We start from the raw sequence: 22163 nt of genomic DNA, 5'->3' as shown, positions 1-22163 counted from the left end.
ATTTTACAGAGACACAGTGGGCCACATTCCCAGTGGGTTATTAACTGATGCACTATGCAGATGGAACAACACTGATTCTCCCACACAAAAATTTTGACTCAGTAACTTTGCAAGATACTTTTCTGTTGTTAGTCTTTCTCCTGAAGTGAAATTATTTTTGATGGGGGAGAGCAAAGCAATTTAACTTGCTTCCTTCAAGACTGTGTATAGCTATGTGAAAGAGGAATCTTACAAGCACCATCTTTAACTGGGTTTGTCCGATTCCAGATTCTTATTCTCTTGTGGTAATGAGATTTCTTCTTCTGTTATCGTAAGAGAGCCTTTTTCTCAGAATCATAGAATGGTTTGGGTTGGAAGGAACCTCAAAGATCATCTAGTTCCAACCCCCTTGCCATGGGCAGGGACACCCTCCACTAGAACAGGTTGCCCAAACCCTGCCTTGTTGATGTCATTCCTTGTCCAGGAACTAGTTCACATACTATGTTGAAGTGCTTGTCTCTTCCTTTGCATATTGGTTAAAGAGAAACCACAAACCCAAACCCAGTCTTTCTCGGGTCTCTTTCCAGGATAGGAGTGCTTGCAAATTCTCACCTACTGATGTCTCGTGTATCAGTACCACAACGTAGATTTGCTAAATGGACCATAGTTTCTTCTTCCCTAATTGTCAGGTTGTGCTGGCTGCATATCTGACTCTTTTTTGGCAAAATCAAATGTAGTAGTCTAACAGCTGTCACAGCTATTGCTTCCTTTTAGTTTCTTAGCTTTGAAAGACTTATAGTGTCAATTTAAAATGGATTTTGGTACATAATCTAATTCCCAAAACATCCCCAGCCATGTTCTTTTGTACAAAAACCTATGCAAGCGATCATCTTACAAAGGGTCAATGCTGTCTGAATATAAAAAATAAAAAAGATATATTTTGTGTTTCCATATCAGTCAGTGTATACACACCATAGAAATATTGGTAACTAGCGTATATTATGCTAATCATTATTATTATTATTACTACTAATCTAAAAACCCAGGCACATGTCCACTGGCCTTTCTAATGAACCCTCAGAATGCACATCAGTTGCATAAAGATAAATAAGGATGTGTGTATTTAAAAGCATTGGTTTGTCATTACTTGATTTGTGCATTTTTAATCATGCAATCAGGCTATTATGAATGCAGCAAAAATCACCTAAAATGTGGTCCCTGTTTGGAAAGTGAAAACTTGTACTTATTATAGAAACAAGGTTCATTCATATTCATCTATGTACATGCTATATCCATTTCAGAGGAGTGAAAATCAGCCTTCCTTGATATCTGCTTAAATAGATTTATTTTATATTACACACAGAAATGCACAGAATATTGGCCAGAGGATCAGGTCACCTATGAAGGAATAGAAATCACAGTTAACCGAGTCATACAAGCAGACGATTACCGTTTAAGGCTCATCACCCTAAAGGTAAATAATTCTAATGTACTTTTACTGTAAGTAATTTAGCTGTCTAAGCCCTTAAATGGAGATGTTCATGGAGAGTTGTGTAGAAATCTTCTGCATGGTGTGTATTGCTGTACAAATACCACTTTTCCTTACTGAAGACATTATGCTTTGCCCAGTTCACCAACATACAAAAACTGCAGTAAAACAAGCAGTCGGAGATTCAGACTGTGTATGTACAATCTGAAAGCTAGCAGGCCAGTTGTTGTGTAGTATGGTGTTTACTCAATGGAAGAAACCAGTGACTCATTCTGTGCCTATGTCTTCTGTGCTGACTGGTCATTTAGACTGACATACTAGCTCTCGATAGCTTCTTACCAGCCTTTGCAAGTCAGACAGCACTTGTGGAATAACCCAAAACACTCTGTGATGATGTTCTGTAGAATTCAAAGGCTTTATTCTTTAGGCCATGGACTTAGGCAAAGGATTACTGATTACTAACAGGGAACTTTCACCTGCGTGGCATCTTACATATTTTGTGGTATGGAGAGACCTCTAAGAAATATTTAGGTTGTACTTGTTGTCTTTTTATGATCGTTACTGGGATGCTGTCAGGCTGCTGGATACCCACCAGCTGTTTATACCTAAGATGACTTGGGCTACTAACAAGAAGTGGAGGAGTTGAGAACTGAGGAAAAGGCTTTTTAATTTTGCTTACGTGTTTTCAGTTTCTCTCAGCACTGGGCCTACTGGTCTGCTTGGCACTTGTCAGTGGTGTGGTATCACCACTTCTGTTCACCATAGCTGAACCCCTTTTAATAAGTACCATGCTAATTTATTTGAGCAATTTGGTTGACTTCCCTTTGAAGATGCTTTAAGAGATCATTCCACTCCAAGACACTAAAAAAGTTGATGACCTTTAAAAACACTTTCACCACAGCATTCTTCATGCTTACATTTCTAAGCATTAGTTTCCTTCCAACTAACTGTATATGTAATTTTACATACCAGTAACTATAATCATATCATAGAATGGTTTGGGTTGGAAGGGACCTTAAAGATCATCTAGTTCCAACCCCCCTGCTGCAAGCAGGGACACCCTCCACTAGACCATGTTGCCCAAAGCCTCATCCAGCCTGGTCTTAAACACTTCCAGGGATGGAGCATCCACAACCTCTCTGGGCAACCTGTTCCAGTGCCTCACCACTCTCACAGTAAAGAATTTCTTTTTAACATCTCATCTAAATCAACCCTCCTTCAGCTTGAACCCATTACCCCTTGTCCTGTCACTACACTCCCTCATAAACAGTCCCTCACCAGCTTTCCTGTAGGCCCCCCCTTCAGGTACTGGTAAGCCCCAATTAGATCTCCCCAGAGCCTTCTTTTCTCCAGGCTGAACAATCCCAACTCTCTCAGCCTGTCCTCATAGGAGAGGTGCTCCAGCCCTCTGATCAGCTTCGTGGCCCTCCTCTGGACTCGCTCCAACAGCTCCATGTCTCTCCTGTACTGGGGCCCCCAGAGCTGGACGCAGTACTCCAGGTGGGGTCTCACAAGAGCGGAGTAGAGGGGCAGGATCACCTCCCTTCACCTGCTGGTCACACCTCTTTTGATGGAGCCCAGGACACGGTTGGCTTTCTGGGCTGCAAGTGCACACTGCCAGCTCATGTTGAACTTCTCATCAATCAATACCCCCAAGTCCTTCTCCTCAGGGCTGCTTTCAATCCATTCCTCGCCCAGCCTATAGCTGTGCTTGGGATTGTGCCGACCCGCATGCAGGACCTTGCACTTGGCCTTGTTGAACTTCATGCGGTTCACACAGGCCCACCTCTCCAGCCTGTCAAGGTCCCTCTGGATGGCAATATACACTATTCTATCATCTTGTGGATGGAGAGTTTAAACACGGGTTTAATTTTTTAAGTACTTAGATCCTACTTAGTCTAAAGTACCAGAGTTCTATTTCACAACAGTTTTCATTGCTAGGTTCTAGAATCTCAAGCTCTCTGTTTTAATAAGAACAGTCTATTTACATAAACTTTATACATCTTTCATCTACCAGATCTACCTCTGACCTCAGTATAATGCCCCAGTTTACTTCCAAGCTGAAAAAAAGTCTCCTTTTATCTAACCAGTTTCAAGTCTCTTCAGCCATATGCTAATAGGCAGAAAGCCAGCATGTCTGGATTGAGAGTGTGGAAAGTCTGTCACTCATGCTTTTGGCAGAGGCAGCAAGGATAAAATCACACTCCCTGACAAGTGGGAAATAAAGAATTTTTACAAGTATGTTGCAGGCTTGCAGAGGTCTTAAATACAATTTATGCAAAACACTACAGTGCAGCAACAAGGATAATACACAGATTAATTTTGCTGGAATGCTGATATCTAACAGAACCAGTCGCTTTTTAGTTACGGTGACAAAACAAAATTTCCTCAATAAAAAACTACACTGTCTGCCAGAAAAGTTTTTCATAACTGTTTTAAATTGTTAAATACGGCATTTTAATATTAGTGAATATTGCAATTATTATTTTTTTTCCAGCTTAACATTAAGTTTAGAGATTTAGGCTGAAATGTTCTTCCCCGCTCCCAAGAAAAAAAAACCACTTTCCCTCTATATTTCTGGAAGGAAATTTGATTCTTTCCCTGGAGAGGGATCATTCAGATTCTTCTCAGGAAGGTAATAGTTCCATTTGCAGATGGGAATTGCAAGGGAGGGGCTTTTAATATCAATATGCAATATTGCATCCAAAAAAAAAAACCTTATTTTAAAACATGTTGCACAAACCAAAGAAGCAGTTCTGAAGAGCTTATATACAACAATTCAAGTGTAATAAGCCATACGCCCATCTTACAAGTACCTTGAGCTGTACGTTTGTCATTTAATAGCAATAGTGGAGTAGCAGCTCCAAATAACGTGTATGCTAAATGACTTGGTAGTGAAAACTAGATAAGCCATGAATGGACTCCTGTTTTCCCTTAAACAGGAGTGGTCAGAAATATGATACCACCAGCAGCAATATATGATTACTTCATGTGTTACAGGGTAGACTGTCATAGTTCTCTCAATAGGGGACTAGATTTGGCAGGCTTTAGGAATTTAGAAAATGGTCAGGCAATAGGGCAAAGCTTGTTTTCCTTTCTCAAAGGAGCCTGCCAGTGTCTAGCCACTGATTCATGATCTCAGTCTCAGCTACAGTGTACATGATGGTAGACTTCAAACCGTCAATTAAATCTTGCTTCCTCCTAGGTGTTCCCAAGTCTTCTCAGTCTCAAGGAGGCACCAATAGAGAAAATTTTTTGTCAAAGTGTACAGAACCACAGAAGTCAGGGCTTTCTAAGCAGAGGTGTAAAACTGGTAACAGTGTAGACAAAACTAAAGACATGTAGAGTTCATCATTAGAACTTCGGCTGTTTTATGTTTCTGTCAAATGAGTGACTTTATGTAGTGATTCATGTTTTTCTTCAGATGACTTTTATCTTTTACTTTTCTCTCAGTATTATTGACAACAATTTTATTATAATTTTTCACAACCCACTTAAGAATCCAGTGTTCATAAGTTCCGTGGCTCACACATAGTCACCCATTCAAAAGCAACTGTGTATGTTCATGTTTCAGAGCAGTGTTGAAATTTGATTGGATTTACTGTAGTGAGCTCAAGTACTATTCATGACAACTAGTTATGCTCTTTTAACCAGAATGTCTTCTCACTGGGGTAAATAACCAAAGGCCAGGCTCTGTGCTATGATAGTAAGACTCTCTTTTCCTAAACTGAGATAAATGTACCCTTAAGGTTCCTATGGCTGTGCTTCAGTGAGCACTTTAAACCCAGTATAAGCTGGAACAGCAACTAAATGAAGCCCAGCCTCTCTTTGTCCAACTCTCTTGTTCCTACCTTTGTGCCATCTCCCATGTGCCCACACAAGCGTTTATGTGACATTGTAGTAAGCCAAAGGGGGAAACTGATTGATCCATCTGAAAAATAATCCAACATGAGCAAGAAAAAAAGATTTGACTAGGTCACTTCCCCAGTCTAGTTCACTGTGAAGCTATGCAAAACCTTTGTCAACTGTAGAGTAGGATGTAAAGTGGCCCGACCACAGAGCACTTTTAACATCCAGCGACTGACAGTCATAGGGACTTAGGAGTATAGAAGACAGAAACTATTTCCAGATTTTTGTGCCTGCTTCTTTAGAAAGAGACAAATTTGTTCTGTTTTTCCTCCCCTCTTCAACTCAGCCAGCCATGTGTTTAAGGGAAGGCTGTGGAAGCTAACATTTCTGTTCCTGGACCTTTTGAAGACATTTGCTTAGCCCTGTGCCAGATGGCTTATGTAATGGCTGAAAGGGTAAGGCTGGTTCCCTGAGCTCCATGTTACTATTTGGCACCTTTAGAAATGAGGCAGAAGGATGTCACTTTGAACACACAAAATCAGAAGCACGCAGTGCTACTTGGCACTCTGAAAAGGTAACAGCACATTTGCTATATTCATAGCCATGCTGAGACATGGAGAGAATTGGAATTTGTGTCTCTCAAAAAGCCCTGGACTGCAGCTAGATACAATTCCTACCTTCCATACTGTCTCTGAATTTCTCACCGTGTCTAAGAGAAGAGTAGAATTGACAGGAAACTGATATGAGTCTGTCTGTCAGAAGAGACAGAAAAATAAGCTCCCATCTCTCTCCCTCATCTATCTATCTAGCTATCAGAGACCGAGATATGGCTTCTGGCTTTCTGTCTGTCAAATATATTATGAAAGTAATTATGTCACAAGTACAGCTCTGGCTTTGCTGAATGAATCTGTCAAGAGGGAACAGACTGCCTGGAGTGTTTTGCACACAGCTCTTGGCACTAAAAGAGCAGCATACTTTGGGGAGGGGGGGGATTATCTTTTTTCTAAGGCAATTTACTGAAGTGCAGACATGATATTTGAAATCCAGATTTCTGTGTTGTGTTGCTTGCCATTTGGATCTCCTGTTCCATTTAGCATTGATTTACTCATTCTTAAAGGGAAGGCCAGGTTTAAATATCAATTTACAACCAGAAATTCTTTTAAAACTTTGTGGTGTTTGTCTTAACTGGATTGCAGAAAGGAGAAGAAGTCAGAAACCTGAAACATTACTGGTACATATCTTGGCCAGACCAGAAGACACCAGATCAAGCTCCCCCTCTGTTACAGCTAGTATTGGAAGTGGAAGAGGCGATGCAGAGTGCAGAAGAGAAGAACGCCCCAGTGATTGTTCACTGCAGGTAAATAAATGTTGTATCAGACTTCTAAGGGCTACTTCGCATACAGTGGCAAAGTACAGATACTGTCATATTGGCCATCAGTTGGACATGGAGGACATCTTGCCCAACTACTTCTTAAATACGCTTGGAACTTCTAAAAATTAATAATAATAATTTTCTATTACCAAGTGTTGCATTCAGATACAGACTGATCTGAACACAGAAGCTGGTGGTGGCTCAGTTACAAGTAAGAACAGTTTAATTTTGCCTTACCAGTAATATATGCCTTTAATGATCTTAAAAGGGCCAGATTACCAAAGATTAACATACTGTGAGTGAAATGGAGCAGGAGTACACGTGCAAGCAGAAAAATGAGAGCATTCAACTTTAAGCCTCAAAACCTCTTGTTTTGTAGATTCCTTCTTTGATTGTGAAAAAAATCCTCATTAGGCCAAAGACAATAATTTAAGTGCAATACATAAAACAAATGAAACGGTGGCAAAGGTGATTGCAGCAAGTGCTAATCAACAGACATGAAATGTATGCAATTGACAGTAAAACTGAAATATCCATGAAAAGCCCCTGGCAAAGATGGAAACTTCTGATATGGAAGAAGCAAAATCTTTATGGTGGTTTGAAGCCTGATGAGAAAACTGTAATTATCATTCACAGAGCATAAAAAATAGATGAAGATAGATACTTCTGTCTTCAGAAAGAAGTAGGATGATGTACTTATCACTTATAGACATGAAGAAGTACATTCTTTTGCACTGCTAACTAGGGAATGTGTTAAGCAACAACTACTAACCATAATTAAATCAGCTATACTGAATGATTTTCACCCATGAGTGTTTAAAGAAATTGGTCCACAGGCTCTAAAATGTTAAAGTTTAGTATAGCTGAGTTCTAGTTCTTGGAAAATTGGAGAAGTTCCAGAGGTCTAAAAGCAAGTCTTGTTTCACCAGTGTTTAGAAAGGTTAAATATGATTACTTGAAAACTACAAGCCAGATTTCAAAACAATTATTCCAGGTAAATAGCGGAAAGCCTGATAAGTGATGCAGCAATCTTGCTATGGTAATCTTCTATAATTTCAATAAAATACATTTTGCCAAATTAATCTTTGGGATTTTTAGAAGGAATTCTACCTAGTTTTGCATAATGTCTTCTAGGAAGTGACGGATGATTGCTATCCAGAAACCGTAGTACATGGGGTATTATCACACAATGGGAATGTTTTTAATGAGACTCTTGGCATGAATGGTTGGTAGCCCAGTGTCATCAAAGATCTACCTAAAAGCTAGTATGGAGTAATATCTAGTAAAATGTTCATATAATGCCACATGTCCAGTTTTACTGCCTGTATTTCAAAACAGATTTTGACAAACTGGAGAGACTTCATCTCTGAATATGAACAAATAACAAATGGTTTGTAAGAAGGTCCCCTTTGCCCTTGGAAATCTGTGACTCTCTAAGAGGTCCTTGAAGTATTATGGTATTTGCTGCAGGGAAAGATTCTGGTCACCATGTCATTCTTGCTTTGTGTACTTGTTTTGTCCTCTTGTACGGTGTCTTCCCCATAACACGGTAATAATTTGGGGGGAAATGCAGCATTTTTATTTGAAATAACTATTAAAGAGATATGGTGATCGGATTATGAAGTATTTTATGTGACAACTGTGGACCAGAACCCTTTCAGATTATTCTTAGTTGCAGTCATGTTATTTGAAGATGGAATTTAATACATTGTCTCTATTTGAGAGTGGTATATGCAGCAAAGCTGTTAGCCAAGCCTGTGTTAAGCTGAGTGATGTAGCTCCTTTAGCCTTTGTGGGAAATCCTCAGTAGAACATAATCACTGCGGCTTTGACCTTGAATGATGTAAAATAATGCACCTTTAAGAAAAAGTAGATAGAAACCTAATCATGGAGCTATTAGAATCATAGAATGGTTTAGGTTGGAAGGGACCTTTAAAGATCATCTAGTCCAACCCCCCTGCAATGAGCAGGGACATCTTCAACTAGAGCAGGTTGCTCAGAGCTCTGACCAACTTGACCTTGAACATTTCCAGAGATGGGGCATCTACAACCTCTCTGGGAAACCTGTTCTAGTGTTTCACCACTCTCATTGTAAAACATTTCTTCCTGTCTAGTCTGAGTCTACCCTCTTTCAGTTCACAACCATTACCCTCTATCCTATTGCTACAGGCCCTACTAAAATGTCTGTCCCCATCTTTCTTATAAGCCCCCTTTAAGTATTGAAAGGCTGCAGCAAGGTCTTCCTAGAGCCTTCTCTTCTCCAGGCTGAACAAACCTAATGGTCTCAGCCTGTCCTTATAGGAGAGGTGTTCCAGCCCTCTGATCATTTTTGTGGCCCTATTTTTAAAAGTAGCTTCATGTTAAAGGCAGGCTAGCAGTCCTGTTAAGATCCTGTGGATAATGCACCACTCTTGGGCAGTCTTGGAAAGATTGTGACTTTGTCTCAACCACTGAGAGACCTGCAGCTTGTCCTAGGACAAGTGTTGTCTCAGTGCTGTTTGCTTTATCTAAAAATGGGTGTTGTTCCCTCCATTTGCCAAACACTCTGAGGTCTATGGATGGGGAAACAGTATACAAGGGCTGTGTACTGTGACCTATTTGGTTATGGCATAAATTGGAAAGCAAAGGGCTTTTTTTTTTTTTTTCCCATTGATATACATCAATATGCAGCAAAGAGTCCTCTGAAACCCTGAGATATCTGAAGTATTGATGAACAAACTAGATAGAGTAAAGAAAACAGAAGGCAGGGCATTGAGGTACAGAGAGGGACAAAATTTTTCACTTGGGTAGGTACCTCCATCACAATTATTTGAAGACTGAGATGAGTTCTTAGTAAGATCATCCCCCAAACTTCCATTGAATTGCCTTGTTCATTCTGTAATAGAAGTTAAAACAATTCCAATGTAGCTGTTTCCCTAATGAACATAAATGCAGAGTGAAAAACCTGTCTTATACAGTCAAGGAGACAGTCTTAGGACTTTGCGAGCAGCAGCTAACTGCAAACTCCATTGTTGCTTGTACACTTGTTGTCAGTGTTTTTGTATTATGACTTTAGTGCAATTTAAATGGAAGGAGGATTTCATGCAGTTGTGTCAAGTAATTATTCCTGAGAATGCTCACTTAATTATTTAATGTATAAGAAGAGCTTGTAAGCTTTTGCTTCGAGCTTTTTATTAGGTGATAAGAAGAATTCACAGCTTTGATAGCACTGTGCCTCTGAGAATAAAATCAATTCTGGTCATTAAGGAAGAACTGAATCAGATACAAAGGTGTTCAGGGAAAACAAAGAAATTTCTTTAATAGTGAATTTGTTGTATCCTGCACTAATTCAGAGAATTACTAGATTACAGATCTGATCAGCAAATGGCATCGCACTTACCGTATTGCTATTAGCTCTAATCATTTAAGCAAGAGGTTTGTTGGGGTTTTTTTTACTGTACTTGTGAATGAAAATAGCTTTCAAAGAAGCTGTTAAGGTTAAGAACCTCAAAGAAAAGGTTGCCTTCAAAGCAAGGGCTGCCCTCAAACCAAGTCTAAGAAATACTGGTTCACTGCTTTTTTTCAATGGTTCAATGACAGATTCAATCACCTAACAAGTCAAATGGTACCCAACAGTCCATTTTTAGCACTGTATGTGCAATGTTCATCCTTTTGCTGTGAGTGACTCACAATTATGTTGTCCCATGGAATTTAATATCTTTTCCTAGTTACAGCTTTATATTTGCAAACGCCCACCTGGCAAAGGTTGGAGGGAGGAAAGGGATAATGGGATTTGCTGGTTTAACAGCGCGTATTTAACAAGTTCCAAAGCCATTCTAATATCTCCACTGCTTCTCTTTGTTTTTCCCTCCCTTAGTGCAGGCATCGGGAGGACTGGCTGCTTTATTGCAACTAGTGTCTGTTGTAAACAGCTGAAGAGCGAGGGCATAGTTGACATATTGCGAACAGCCTGCCAGTTACGGTTAGACAGGTAAGAAAGCCTGTTTCCTTTCCAGAAGAAAAAAAAAAAGGTAAACTTTCCCTTTACTTAAGGAGAAACAAATGGGAAGAGGGGAGGAAAAAAGGCAAATGGAGGCCAAGAGAGAATGTTCCTGGAAGGAAGTTGTCCTGTTCTAAGCAGTTCTAACTTGTAATCTTTGCCTATTTTATGAGCAGTAAACTTTAATGAACAGCCTTAGAACTGAGCTAGATTCACAGCTGGCATCAAAATCTGCACAGCTGGGCAGCCAAACAGCTCAGTGCAGCAAGGGATGACCTTTTACCAGCTGAGGAGTTGGCCCCATGTTCTTACAGAAATAAAGGCTCAAGGGGCTGCTGTACTTTAGTTCAGAGCCACAGATCAGCACTTTGCTCCCAAGAGGAGTAAAGAAAACTGGTCTTGCCTAGTTGGAGCTGTGAGCACTGTTGGGAGGGCATGGCTGTTGGGACTTTGTGAGGAGAGGGAGAGTACACGCAGTCTGGACTGTTTGCAGACATGTGAGAGGAGCTGAGAAAATCTCCAGAAATTCAATGGTTTCCAGTTAAGCATTTCTTTAACACACCACCTTGAGTTTGATTATGAAGTAAACAGACTTCAATTTTGCACCAGAGATGTTATTTTTCCTCTCCCACTGGTTTCAAGTGCCATCAAAACATGTCTCAGTGCTCTCTCTAATGATAATGATAAATGTAGTCGGGGGAAGAGATGTCACGAAAAACATACCAAAGATTTTTCCGAGGAGGAAAAAAAAAAAGAACCTCAACCCCACGCTGAACTTTATTTCAGAGGAGAAATTATGCTCAGTGGGAGGCAGAAAATGAAATGCTGCCCTGCTGAGACTCTGATAGACAGGGACCTGCAGGGGCTTGGAGGTTTGGCTATTTCAATGGATTTCGGGCCAGACAAGGAAAGGCTTCTTGTGAAAAAGAAAACCAGAACATGAGTAGCAAGTGTTGATTATCCATGGCCCAGTGAAATAGCTGGCTGGATCTGAAATATCTTGTCTCTGTGACTAATGTTATACAGGAAAATAGCCACACAAATGAAGGTTGAAGATACCTGCTTACAAATGTGCTTGATACAGAAGGCAAAATAAAAATACTAGCTTTGCAGGGAGATGGGAACTGGCAGTCATTTGCAGAGGCTGGAGAGGGGAGATCACACTTAAAGGATGACATGAAGGAAAAGGAAGCCTGCAGGGACCTCTGTAGCTGCTATGTACCTCTCAGGAGTGGGATGGGATAGGAAAAGGCCATTTAAATGTCATGGGAGAAAATACTCAAGATGGAAAGCAATCAAATCACCATCCTTGCTACAGAAGAGCATTGTTTCTTCAAGAATGAAAAATGGGGCTTGTAGTCTCTTCGAAGTCATGGTGCCATCCACTCTTATTGTCACTAAACCCCCACAAAAGCTCCATGTGACTTCAAAAGCAGTGTGGGAGGATGAGACAGGGTCTAAGCAGCTGTAGGAAGGAAGACCGTCTCTGTCTCCTCCTCCAGTCTGGTGGTTACTGACTAGAGAAAATAGGGTGGATGGGAAGGAGACACCAGGGACTTAGGGAAAGAGGGTTGGATGCAGGCCAGAGCATACAGGTAAAGGAATGCACCTCACTGCTTCACAGTAGTAGAGGGGTTGACATTAGCCCTGAGAATCACCTTTGAGGTTGCTGTGGGAGTGAAGGGGACAAATGTTTCTTTCCCTTCATTCCCTTACAGATCCCTTGGAAATATCCTGTGCACTGGGCTTTGCACCAGTGGCCAACAGTTGGTCCTAAAATAACCTAGTGTGACTAAGGAGAGGAAGTGATCCATCTCCCAGTGCTGAGAGATATTTGCTGTCCTTTCCCACAATGCAACTCAGATTTGAAAGGTTTCTGTGGCAAATAGAGGTGAAAATGTAATTTCTCTATTCTGTGCCAAAGCCTGGACAGCAAGCACATGTCATGGTGTGCATGTGTGTGGGAAGGGAAGGAAGCCACCACATAGCAGGGAACCAGATAAAAAGAAAAATAATTTCCTGTGGCCTGAAACTTAATGGCCACCCTAGTGCTTCTGTTGCTACAACTTCAGGGTGATACCTCACTGTTAATGGAATTGCATGGGGAGTAATTGTCAGATATGACTAATGTTCCTTGTGTGTCATGGACTGACATAAATATATTTCAATGCTGTGTGCAGCACAGAAGGACTCAGAAACAGATCAGCTGTGAGCTTGTATTAAGTAGAGCAGATAGGGAGGAGATGCTCAGCTAGGAAATAGTTGCTTCAGAAATGCAGTGTGCCTTTCCCACCTTTACTTATTGATGAGAGGTTGGAGCATGGGTCCCTGCCCTTCCCTGCTCATTGGTAAGTGTTACTTCAAGCAGCTGCTTAGCAAAATAACTGCAAGAGGCTGAAGAAGGAGGTTCTCTTGTCCCCTCATCTGCCCCTTACTATTATGGTTACTGTGCGACCCACAATTGTTAAGCTGGACCCCATAGAAGAGGGCAGCCCCCAAGGAGGGTGCTAGCAGTCTGCTATCCATTTGGCTCAGAGGAAGCAACTTTTCATTCATTTTCTCTGGTGAACATTTCTGAGGAAATGCACCACATATGCTTTTCCCCAGACTGACAGAGTCTGGTTGGCTCTGCCACCCATGGGTTTCCACATTCCTCAACATCGCTTGTCCTTTCAGCCTACGTCAGGCACTGCATTCCTGGGATCTGTGCACCAGCACCAGTGCTGGCACAATTCTGCATACACTTTCTGTGTTTTAATTATTTTCATAATGGATTATCAAGAGGTTGTATCACTGTTGATGAGGTACTCTTAGCAGAATTTTAAGTGTCAGTAAAATCTGCTTAAATAGACAATTTTATCCTTGTTGTTTTTGTTCATTTCTGTCTCCCGCTGTAGTACTCATGTGTTCATTAATATGCTACTTGCAGAAATACACAGGCTAATGATACATGGAAAAGCAAACTGTTTCTGCTCCTACTTGCATTTCCTTTCAGGTTTGCAGTTTTAAAGAGAACAGCAAAAGCTGAAATAAAAGCTGAACCAAAACAGATTTCTGTCTGAGAGCCTTTTACTGATCAAGGTGTGCATGGCAGTCAATTCAGTTACAAACATGAGTTTTTTGTTCAAGTCCCGTTGTCTGTTCCAAAATCCTGCTGGCTATGCCCTGGTTCCCTGTTGAACTTGCCAACAGCACAGTGTGGGATGAGGAAAGAACCCTCATTCCAGAATGGGAAAGTTGTGTTCTACATCAGTTGTCTGGGTTGGCCTGGCCTTCTGTTGTTCTGAATTCAGTCTCTAGTGCAGCTGTGAAGTCTTGGATAAGCTACTTCCCCTCTTTATTCCCCCTGCTCCCATCTGTCTAGAGATCGGGGAGAGGGTTGCTTTTCATGGTGTTTAAAATGGTGCTTAGAGTATAGGTGCTCCAGTAATATGAATAAATGACGATGGTGTTGCCTTGTGATGGTGATGAGGGCCTCTGCCAAGAAAAATGAAGCTAAAGCCCATTACTGTTCTGACTACCTTCTGTCCCTTGGTTAGCAGAGACTTTCAAAACAGAGCTCAAGGTCAGACTGCGAGCTGTTTGCAATCGGTGGGCACTTTTCACTCATTTCAGGAAGCTTTGGAATAGACCTTTTGTGTGTAACACAAGCTTCATGTTAGCTCATGTTAGCTGCGCCATTTTCTCATATATTTGTATGTAATAAGGCTGCTGTTTCCCTCCTTTTTTTTTTTTTTTTTCTTTCCTTTTCAGGGGAGGAATGATCCAGACTTGTGAACAGTATCAATTTGTCCATCATGTCATGAGCTTGTATGGAAAACAGCTTTCTAGAGCAGCAGAAGAATAAGTGTTCATGATATTCCTAAAGCCTAAAACCAAGAGAACTTTTGACTGCATTCAGACGTATTTCAGATCTGATAAGAGATACATGGTAACCTGGCTGTCTTAGCTGGAAAGAAAGATATATTATTTTACTTTGATATTGCTTTTATGCTCTTGTTTGCATTGACATTTAAGAGCTGAGGTATGCCTTGTCTTAAACATATGTGACAGGACATAATCTTCACCAAAAAGGCTTATTTATACTGTAAATAAGAATAATAGCTTCATTTGTTACAAAAGCAAGAAAAAAATCAGAAAAAAATCCACTGTCTTCAGTTTGCTATTTTTAAAAGATCATCGCTAATATATCCAAATACAGTGTGAAACTTTTTGAATTGTCATGCTGAAATGTGCCGTATGTTGACTAAGCTTGAAAGTAACTTTTTGCCTCTTTCTGATTGTTTTTACATATACAACTACCGAATACTGTGTATATCGTAAACCTTCTGAGCCTCTGCGTTGAACGATTCAAGTAGATTCACATTCAAATGATGTTTCACACATCATGTTTGCTTGTTTATTTTTTCTAAAGCAGTTCACCACCAGTGTTATCAGAACTAAGGGGAAAAAATATTTTGATGATGTGAGTCAAATTCTTACCTCCAATTCTTACCAGCAATGTACCCCAGTATCATGAGAGCTGGGTGAATCTGATGTGAACAGTAGAAGTTAATCTGAACATAAGTTCTTCACGCTTTACCTTTTCTTTGTCAATATTTTGGCATTTCAGTCTGCAACCAGATTTGATTTTTGCAAATAGTGTCTCTTTTTACGTAGTCAGACCACAATCTGAATACAATTTTCCCTGAAATTTGAGGTTTAAAATCAGGTGAGGAATTTTGTGAGTGGAATTAATCTTTATTAAAAATGTAATAATAAAATCACTTGTATTCTATAAATTTAGACTTGTTTCAAAGCTTTGAGGGTCCCCAGTGCTCATTAAAATTAGCACAAATCCTATAGGCAGCTTAAAAAAAAAAAAACAGTCTGAACTTGTTGGCTGCTTTTTAATAAATTTGCCCTCAAACCAAATTTAGACAATAATTAGCCTGTTCTAATCACTAGTCCGGGCAGCAGTGTTTCCTTTTCAATAATATAGACTGCTGCCCATGCTTTTCTTTTTAGACCTCAGTCAGGCTGTGAAGACTGTGTTTAATTGTGTTCAATGCTTCGAGGTAAGCACATGTTTAAGTGCTTTATCGAGCAGAGAAAAATCGAGGTAAACAGGACCCTTAACGTGAACGATGAGTGTTTTGTGAATAGAAGCTGTAATGATCTACTAAAAATATTTTTGCTTCTCTTGATTTGTAACAATAACCAAAACCCACTGCTTGTATTAGTGCAGGAGATTCTGAGAATTTACTGCACTTCCTAATCAGGAGAAGGTAAAGCAGCTCTCAGAACAATAAGGGCTGATCCTGCTCCCACTGAGGTTTTGCCATTGACGTCAGTAGGTGCAGGGTGTAGAGCCTGGAACATTAAGCCTACAACTTCATCACTGTGGGGAAAGTTTCCCAATATTTCAGTACACATCCTTTGTGTTTATTCTGTATCCATGAACCTGTAAAAATCCTGTCGGCAGGGTTTGCATGAACATGTGGCAAAATGTGTTATCTTTAAACCACTTGATTTTATTGCTGTATTTAAAATATTTACTTCAGTGAGAAGCTAGCAGGAAGAACTGGCATTCTTTTTAAAACTACTGGTGGTAGTCATTAAATAGAGCAATAAACTTAAGCTTTTGAGCATAACATGACTGTTAGTTTTATGTAAACCTTGCTAGCTGTATTCTCCCCATTGCTACTGATTTTTTCAAAGCGGTAATACTATTCCATCTAAGCACTCCTTAGAAGTAACAAAAGCACCACTGATGTTCTGAATAACATTGTAAGTGGAACTCCCTATAAATGATGTTTTCAGCTGTTCAGTGCCCTTTAGTGTCAAAACTGACTCAGTGAATAAAATTACTTGTTCTGTCATCAGCTTCCTGTGCATCTGCTAAAGAATATTTGTTCATGATTGATAGGAGTATGCATATAGGAGCAAAGTTCAATGTAGAAGTTGACTCCAGTACAAGGAGACTTTCTAGAGGAGAATTGATTTGTGGCAAACAAGGTGTAAAGGGCTCTAAGATACTGACTTTTGAGTAGATCCTCAGCAGGTATTACTTGGGAGTGCTTCACTGACTTGAGTAGAAGTGAACAATTTATACTGAAGAAGGAAATCTATCCTGCTGTCCACTCCCATTCTTCATATGTGGAATGTCCTGAGAGAGTGGTCACTGATAAAATCAGGCTGCTTTGCATTAATTCACTAGTACAAAGTAAATGTCAGCCTAGTTGCACAGTCTGGTTATGAGGGCTGCACTGCTGCCCTCTCACACCAGGCAAGAGCATGCTACTTGCTCAGGATCAAAATATTCAAATACCTCTTGAAGCGTTATTTTGTCTAACAGATTTGGACCTAATCCTCCTATTTACTCTTTGGCCTTACTGTAATTAACATATTTGTCTCTTTTTTTTTAAATAGAATTTGAGGTCTGAAGGACCTTATATCAGCTGTTCTGATCTCTTCTGATGGCAGAGATAGTCTTAAGAAGTGCTTAGGATTAGCAGAAAGGAGCTCTGGCCATGCAGAAGCACTTGAGATGAGCGGGGCTGCGGCTTCTGTAATCAGTAGGTTTGAAACTGAGCTGACAATAGGAACTAAGCTAAGCTATGTGTCTTACTAGACTTCTCTTTTTACTGAGCACTCTTTCTCTATTAAAAGAAAATTCCTAGCACACTTTATCCACTCTATGCAGCTCACTGCCCAGGCCTCTTTGTACCAGAGACTACAGCATTAATGCCTACAACACAGTCGTTTTGCAGAGGACTGAATTCCTCTCTCCAGGTAGGTTAGCATATAACAAACTTGAGATGATTTTATCCTCACCAACTGTGATGTCTTCTGTTTTGTAAGCTTTTTCATATTTCATGAACAGGGCAGAGCCTAGCTCAGTGCCTCACTTGTTCGCTGGTCATTTGGTCATTGACCATCACACTTAAGCAGTGTTATCCTGTTTATGTTTCTGTCATGGTAACACGCTAATGACATGTTCTGTCCTTTTGTTAGGTACTCTGAGATCAGCAGATACACAGGGTTGTGTAAAAACAGAAACTAAGGTTGCACTTGAGAGCAAGAGCTGTCCCCAGGTAAAGCACATGTCTGACTCTCTGAAGGATTAAGATAAAGATGACTTGGTCAAATTATTCTGAAATGTCAGCTACCTAGAAGTCATGTATGGTAGAGTGTCACATTATTTTTGATGTGTTCTTTCCCTGGAAACCATTTTAAACAAAGGGAAATGGTAAATTTACAATTTGTTAAAACACTTTTTCTGAGATACATTGGAGATAACCTTCTTTCTTCTGCCAGGTACGTAGATGTATATTTACTGATGTCTGCGAGAGTGACTATCAACTTAGGATAACGTAGGGCAGCTCAGGAGTCCTGCAAGAAAAAAAGACTCCAAAAGCACAGAAGAAATGCGTGAAAGAAAGCAGCATTTGCAGCTTTGTGCGTAAAGGACAGGCAGTCAAAGAACTGCGTACTCTATGCAACACAAGCATTGATTTCTAATGTTTAAAAGCAAATTTCACATATTCACAAAGACGTGAATTCTTTCTATTACATGCAAGGAAAGAGAAGAGTCCACTGTCCTCTGAGTACTGATACAGATCAGGCTCCAGCACCCAAATACAACAGGTGCCACATTCTCATGGCACGATGTGAAAGTCACAGAAGGGGGTATGATTATCTTTGGTGCAGAAGACCTGCCCAAGCTTGTGCAGCATGTAATCCCCAGCAGGGCAACAGTGTCAAGTTTATTCAGTTGATAGAAAAGATGAATGCAGAGAAGGGCTAAATTATTTACTCAGAATTAAAAGCCATGTTGGCACCAGAGCTGGCAATATGGCTCAGAGTATTTAAGAAGATAAAGCTTAAACAGTCTGGCAAAGGACTCGGGCACTCAGGGGTTCCGTATTGCTGCTTCATCTCTTATCTGCCTGTTGCTTCTTAGGCTTAAAATAGAGTTAAATAAGTCACTGTATTGCACTAGTTTTAATCCAATATGTTGATAGCCAGTGTTTTCCAGGGATCATCTCTTCCCTTAGAGAGAACACGTCTTACCAGACACTCTTCAGAGGGCTCAGCCTCTTCTGCCTACTTTTCGATCTCAGTACATCTCAGAATTTTGGGGACAGAGCACTCTGCAGTACAGTGCATCTTACTAAAGGCATTTCTCCTTTGGGAAATGGTAGCGTTTGCCTGAGTCAAAGTTTTCTTATTATGTCAGACCTTAACTGCTCGAATCCCATTAGCAGCTGCAAGGTGTCTGCTTTCCTCTGAAAAGGCAAAGGCAACACTTCCCTCCAGGGATCAGGGGGTTTTCCCCTCCCTGCATAGATCCTTTTGCTCTTTCTCCTTAGCCTGCTTAGCTTGTTTGCCTCTGAAGTGGACACAAGGAAGACTGTCAGGAATTAAGTCAAAACTGATAAGGCACAACAGAGCAACAGAAATCTCCTCTTTAAATTACCTTTGACTCCTTTTGTCTCAAAAGAAGGAAAACCGGATGTGATTGATTGGTTTTACTAAATCCACTGTCGTCATCTTGGTCTTTAGGCTGTTGTGAGGAATATGGAAAGCAAACACTTAGCTATAACAATGATCAGGGTAATTAAGAGATCATTCAGAGTCACTCCTCCCCTTTCTGAGGCCTATGTCCAGCAGTGCAGCCAGGCTTAATGATCCAAACTGAAAGATCTTCTCATTCATATGCATTGGTTTTTACCCACAGCAGTGTGTGTGCATGTGTGTGCATACACATGTGCCTACTCAGTGTGCCACGGTAGCTGGTGTAAGAACAGAAGTATGACGGAGGACTCACAAGCACTGTGAAATGAACATGGAAAGGGACTGCTTGGTTTTTGAGTCAGTTTGGATAGGTGGGAGGAATTGGATTGGGTTGGCAGTGGTTTGTTTTTGTTGGGGAAAATGTGACTTCCAGCCTAGATACCAGGTTTTTCTGTATCTAAGTTTCTGAATTAGACTATTGAAGTGGTAAGTGAAGGTTGGTTCCTTGATAGATTTATTAGGCGAGCAATAAGTCATACCTTACCAACTTTACACCATGACCGATCTCATTTCCACACACTTCTGATTTGATAAATACATCTATGTTAATAACAACACTAATTTCTAGAGAAGGGAGTACAAAGCCTCCTGTTGTGCTGGAATCCCTCTTTAGCCTGTGAACTACAGGCATGTGTTTATTTTTGCTGTCTGTATATGGTATTTTTTGCTCACTGCAAAAGTTGACAATGTTTCAGCCTCTGCACATCTTTTTCTTGATTTTTGTTAATTTTTTTACCTTCTCCTTTCTTTTTTAGAATCATCTAAAATAATTATGAAAACTGGTATATTCCCTGGGGTTTTTGCCATTGCTTTTCCTAGAGTTTACCCCTAGAATTATTCCTGTCAGCCTCTAGATTTTTACGTCCTTTGGTTTTCTATGTTCCTGTGTTTTGCAAAGGATATCCCAGGTGCCTCCTGCGCTAGACTCCCTTTTCATTTGAATTTAACATAAATATGGAATAGATAACAGCAGTCTGTTCCAAACAGAAATCAAATGCGGTCAGTTAAGAGAAGCAATTTATTGCCACTGGTTCGGCCGTTGTTGCAAGCCAGCTATGTAGTTTGTGTCCTTCAGAATGGGTAGACCCGTATACATATAAAAAGGCTGCTTGTACCTGCTCTATTTCAGCACTGCTGCTGCTAAGTAAAGTAAAAGAGAGCTAAATGCACAGGCTGAGATCTGTAATTCATTCTCTTCTTGAGAAGTACCTTGCTTGTTAGGAATGAAGTCCTTCTCCATATGAAGAAGGGTGAGAGAATCTCACACTTATTAAGGAGAGAATTGATTAAAGAATGCCGTCTGTAATCTAACACTATGAACTGATTTTCTAAAAAGCCTAGTCCCTGCTTGAATAACTGAATGAACTGGCTGTCCTTGGAAATGGCAGAAACTGCTGCCTGTGCTGAGGTGTGAAAGGAGCACTGGGGACTGACTTAAACACCAAAGCAGGATTTGTTGAATGTTCAACTGTTTGAAACCTGGACCCACATATTTTGGTTTTAACCTGAAAAACAAGACTGGTAAACTGTTTAATAGTCTGCCTTTGATAAAAGTTTTGAAGTGGTGTAACAGTCAATTGTAAGAAAACCTGGGATTGAGGAGTTAATGTTTATTTTTAAATAAAAAGGTATCCTTTTGGTCTACAGAAGGTTTACTCCTTTTAGCCTCATACTTGAAGTTTTATTGTCCTGTTACCACAAGAATGCGAAACTGGTGAAGCCAGTGTAAAGGATGTAACAACACAGCCCACAAGAGGCCAGTATGTATTTAAATTTTGAACTATGCAAAGCCTTATTTGTCCAGTGTAAAGGGACCCAGGCATCTTCCTAGGACTGCAACTATCTGCAGGACTTCATGTGAGCTGTGGGACACAGAAGGGTCAGTCACGGCCTGAAAGCTCCTGTCTCTTAGTAGGAATGACTAGGACCTTAGCAGCTGAAAAAGTAAAATGTACGTAAACATATATTCTCAAGAATATCCTCATACTTTGTATTCTATATCTGTGGGCAGGCAGGGTGGCAGTTGGCTGCGTGAGATCGATAGCATTAGTCTCACATCTGCTTTGCTTTTCCTTTCCTTCGCTTTCCAAGAAAAGAACCTTGTGAAGTACTACTATGTAGTATAACTCCTTGAGACACTTAAAACTAGAAGTAAAAGCACTGCAGAAAGTATGGTGTAGGGAAGGCTCAGTTACCTGCAAAAGAGTTAGTCAAACTTGTCAAAGTCTCTCTTCTGTAACTGAAACTAAAATTACCATTCGCTTACACCAAGACTTCATTGTGTGTACTTCAGTGGTACTGACAAGTCCTTTCTTGAGACCTGGTTTGCCTTGTAAATGTGTGCTGATTCTGTTAATAGCAGCCATAGTAACTACAGTGTGATAGCCACATTATATGTGATGGGTGAAGTTAATTTCTCTGCGTAGTACCTGTGGGTTGATTCATGGTGTATCTATGTTCCTAAGCATAGAGGGTTGTCTGCATTATCGCTTTGTTTTTTTTCTTGCCCACAGTCACGGTATGGGCAAGTTCAGGCATGGTGATGGGCAGTAACAGACAATGTCACATCCTTCAAGTGGAACCTTTTAGGCTCTGGAAGTCGGTTCCAGTCTCATCAAGAAACAGGAAATCTTGTAATCTGACAAGGTTTCCAAAAGCTCATCGCTTACTGTTAAGGGCAATTTTTCTAACAGAGTGCTTTCTCTCCTGACTGAAGGATAACAAAAGGTAATAGCCCAGCAGTTTAGAAAAAATTCGTTTCTTACCAGCCGTTTCTGTTCCTTAGCTGGCACAAGCTACTGGATCTTAACCTGTAACATTTTCATGTTAGAAAATCTGTGGCCAAGGATGAATATTTTGATCAGGCAAAAGAAATATAAGTAAGATGAAAGGAGGAACTGTTAAAATGATGGGTTGGCTTTTAAACCATATTACTG

General features: G+C 40.3%; 1 protein-coding gene and 1 long non-coding RNA gene across 21 annotated transcripts in view; one reads left to right on the top strand and one right to left on the bottom strand.

Moving 5' to 3' along the window:
• PTPN5 (protein tyrosine phosphatase non-receptor type 5) overlaps positions 1–19102 on the top strand; it is a 91056-nt gene extending 71954 nt beyond the window's left edge. For 18 of the 20 annotated variants that reach the window (XM_054828809.1, XM_054828821.1, XM_054828813.1 and 15 more), the window contains 4 exons: positions 1343–1453; positions 6514–6674; positions 10546–10659; positions 14422–19102. In XM_054828809.1, the coding sequence (XP_054684784.1) occupies positions 1343–1453; positions 6514–6674; positions 10546–10659; positions 14422–14515 (480 nt within the window). In that variant the 3' untranslated portion in view covers positions 14516–19102. The remainder of the gene's footprint in view (positions 1–1342; positions 1454–6513; positions 6675–10545; positions 10660–14421) is intronic. The other 2 variants (XM_054828823.1, XM_054828822.1) reach the window with 1 other exon arrangement.
• On the bottom strand, positions 17522–21715 carry LOC129207620 (uncharacterized). Its single transcript, XR_008577486.1, has 2 exons — positions 19130–21715; positions 17522–18042 (listed from the first exon to the last, which is right to left on the bottom strand). It is a non-coding gene; the product is annotated as an uncharacterized LOC129207620 (long non-coding RNA).
• Positions 21716–22163: the final 448 nt, after the last annotated feature.

This window comes from Grus americana, chromosome 5 (genome assembly GCF_028858705.1).
Source record: "Grus americana isolate bGruAme1 chromosome 5, bGruAme1.mat, whole genome shotgun sequence".
Classification (NCBI taxonomy): domain Eukaryota; kingdom Metazoa; phylum Chordata; class Aves; order Gruiformes; family Gruidae; genus Grus; species Grus americana.
The sequence above is the reverse complement of the archived record's forward strand: the minus strand, read 5'-3'. Positions and strand labels throughout refer to the sequence as shown.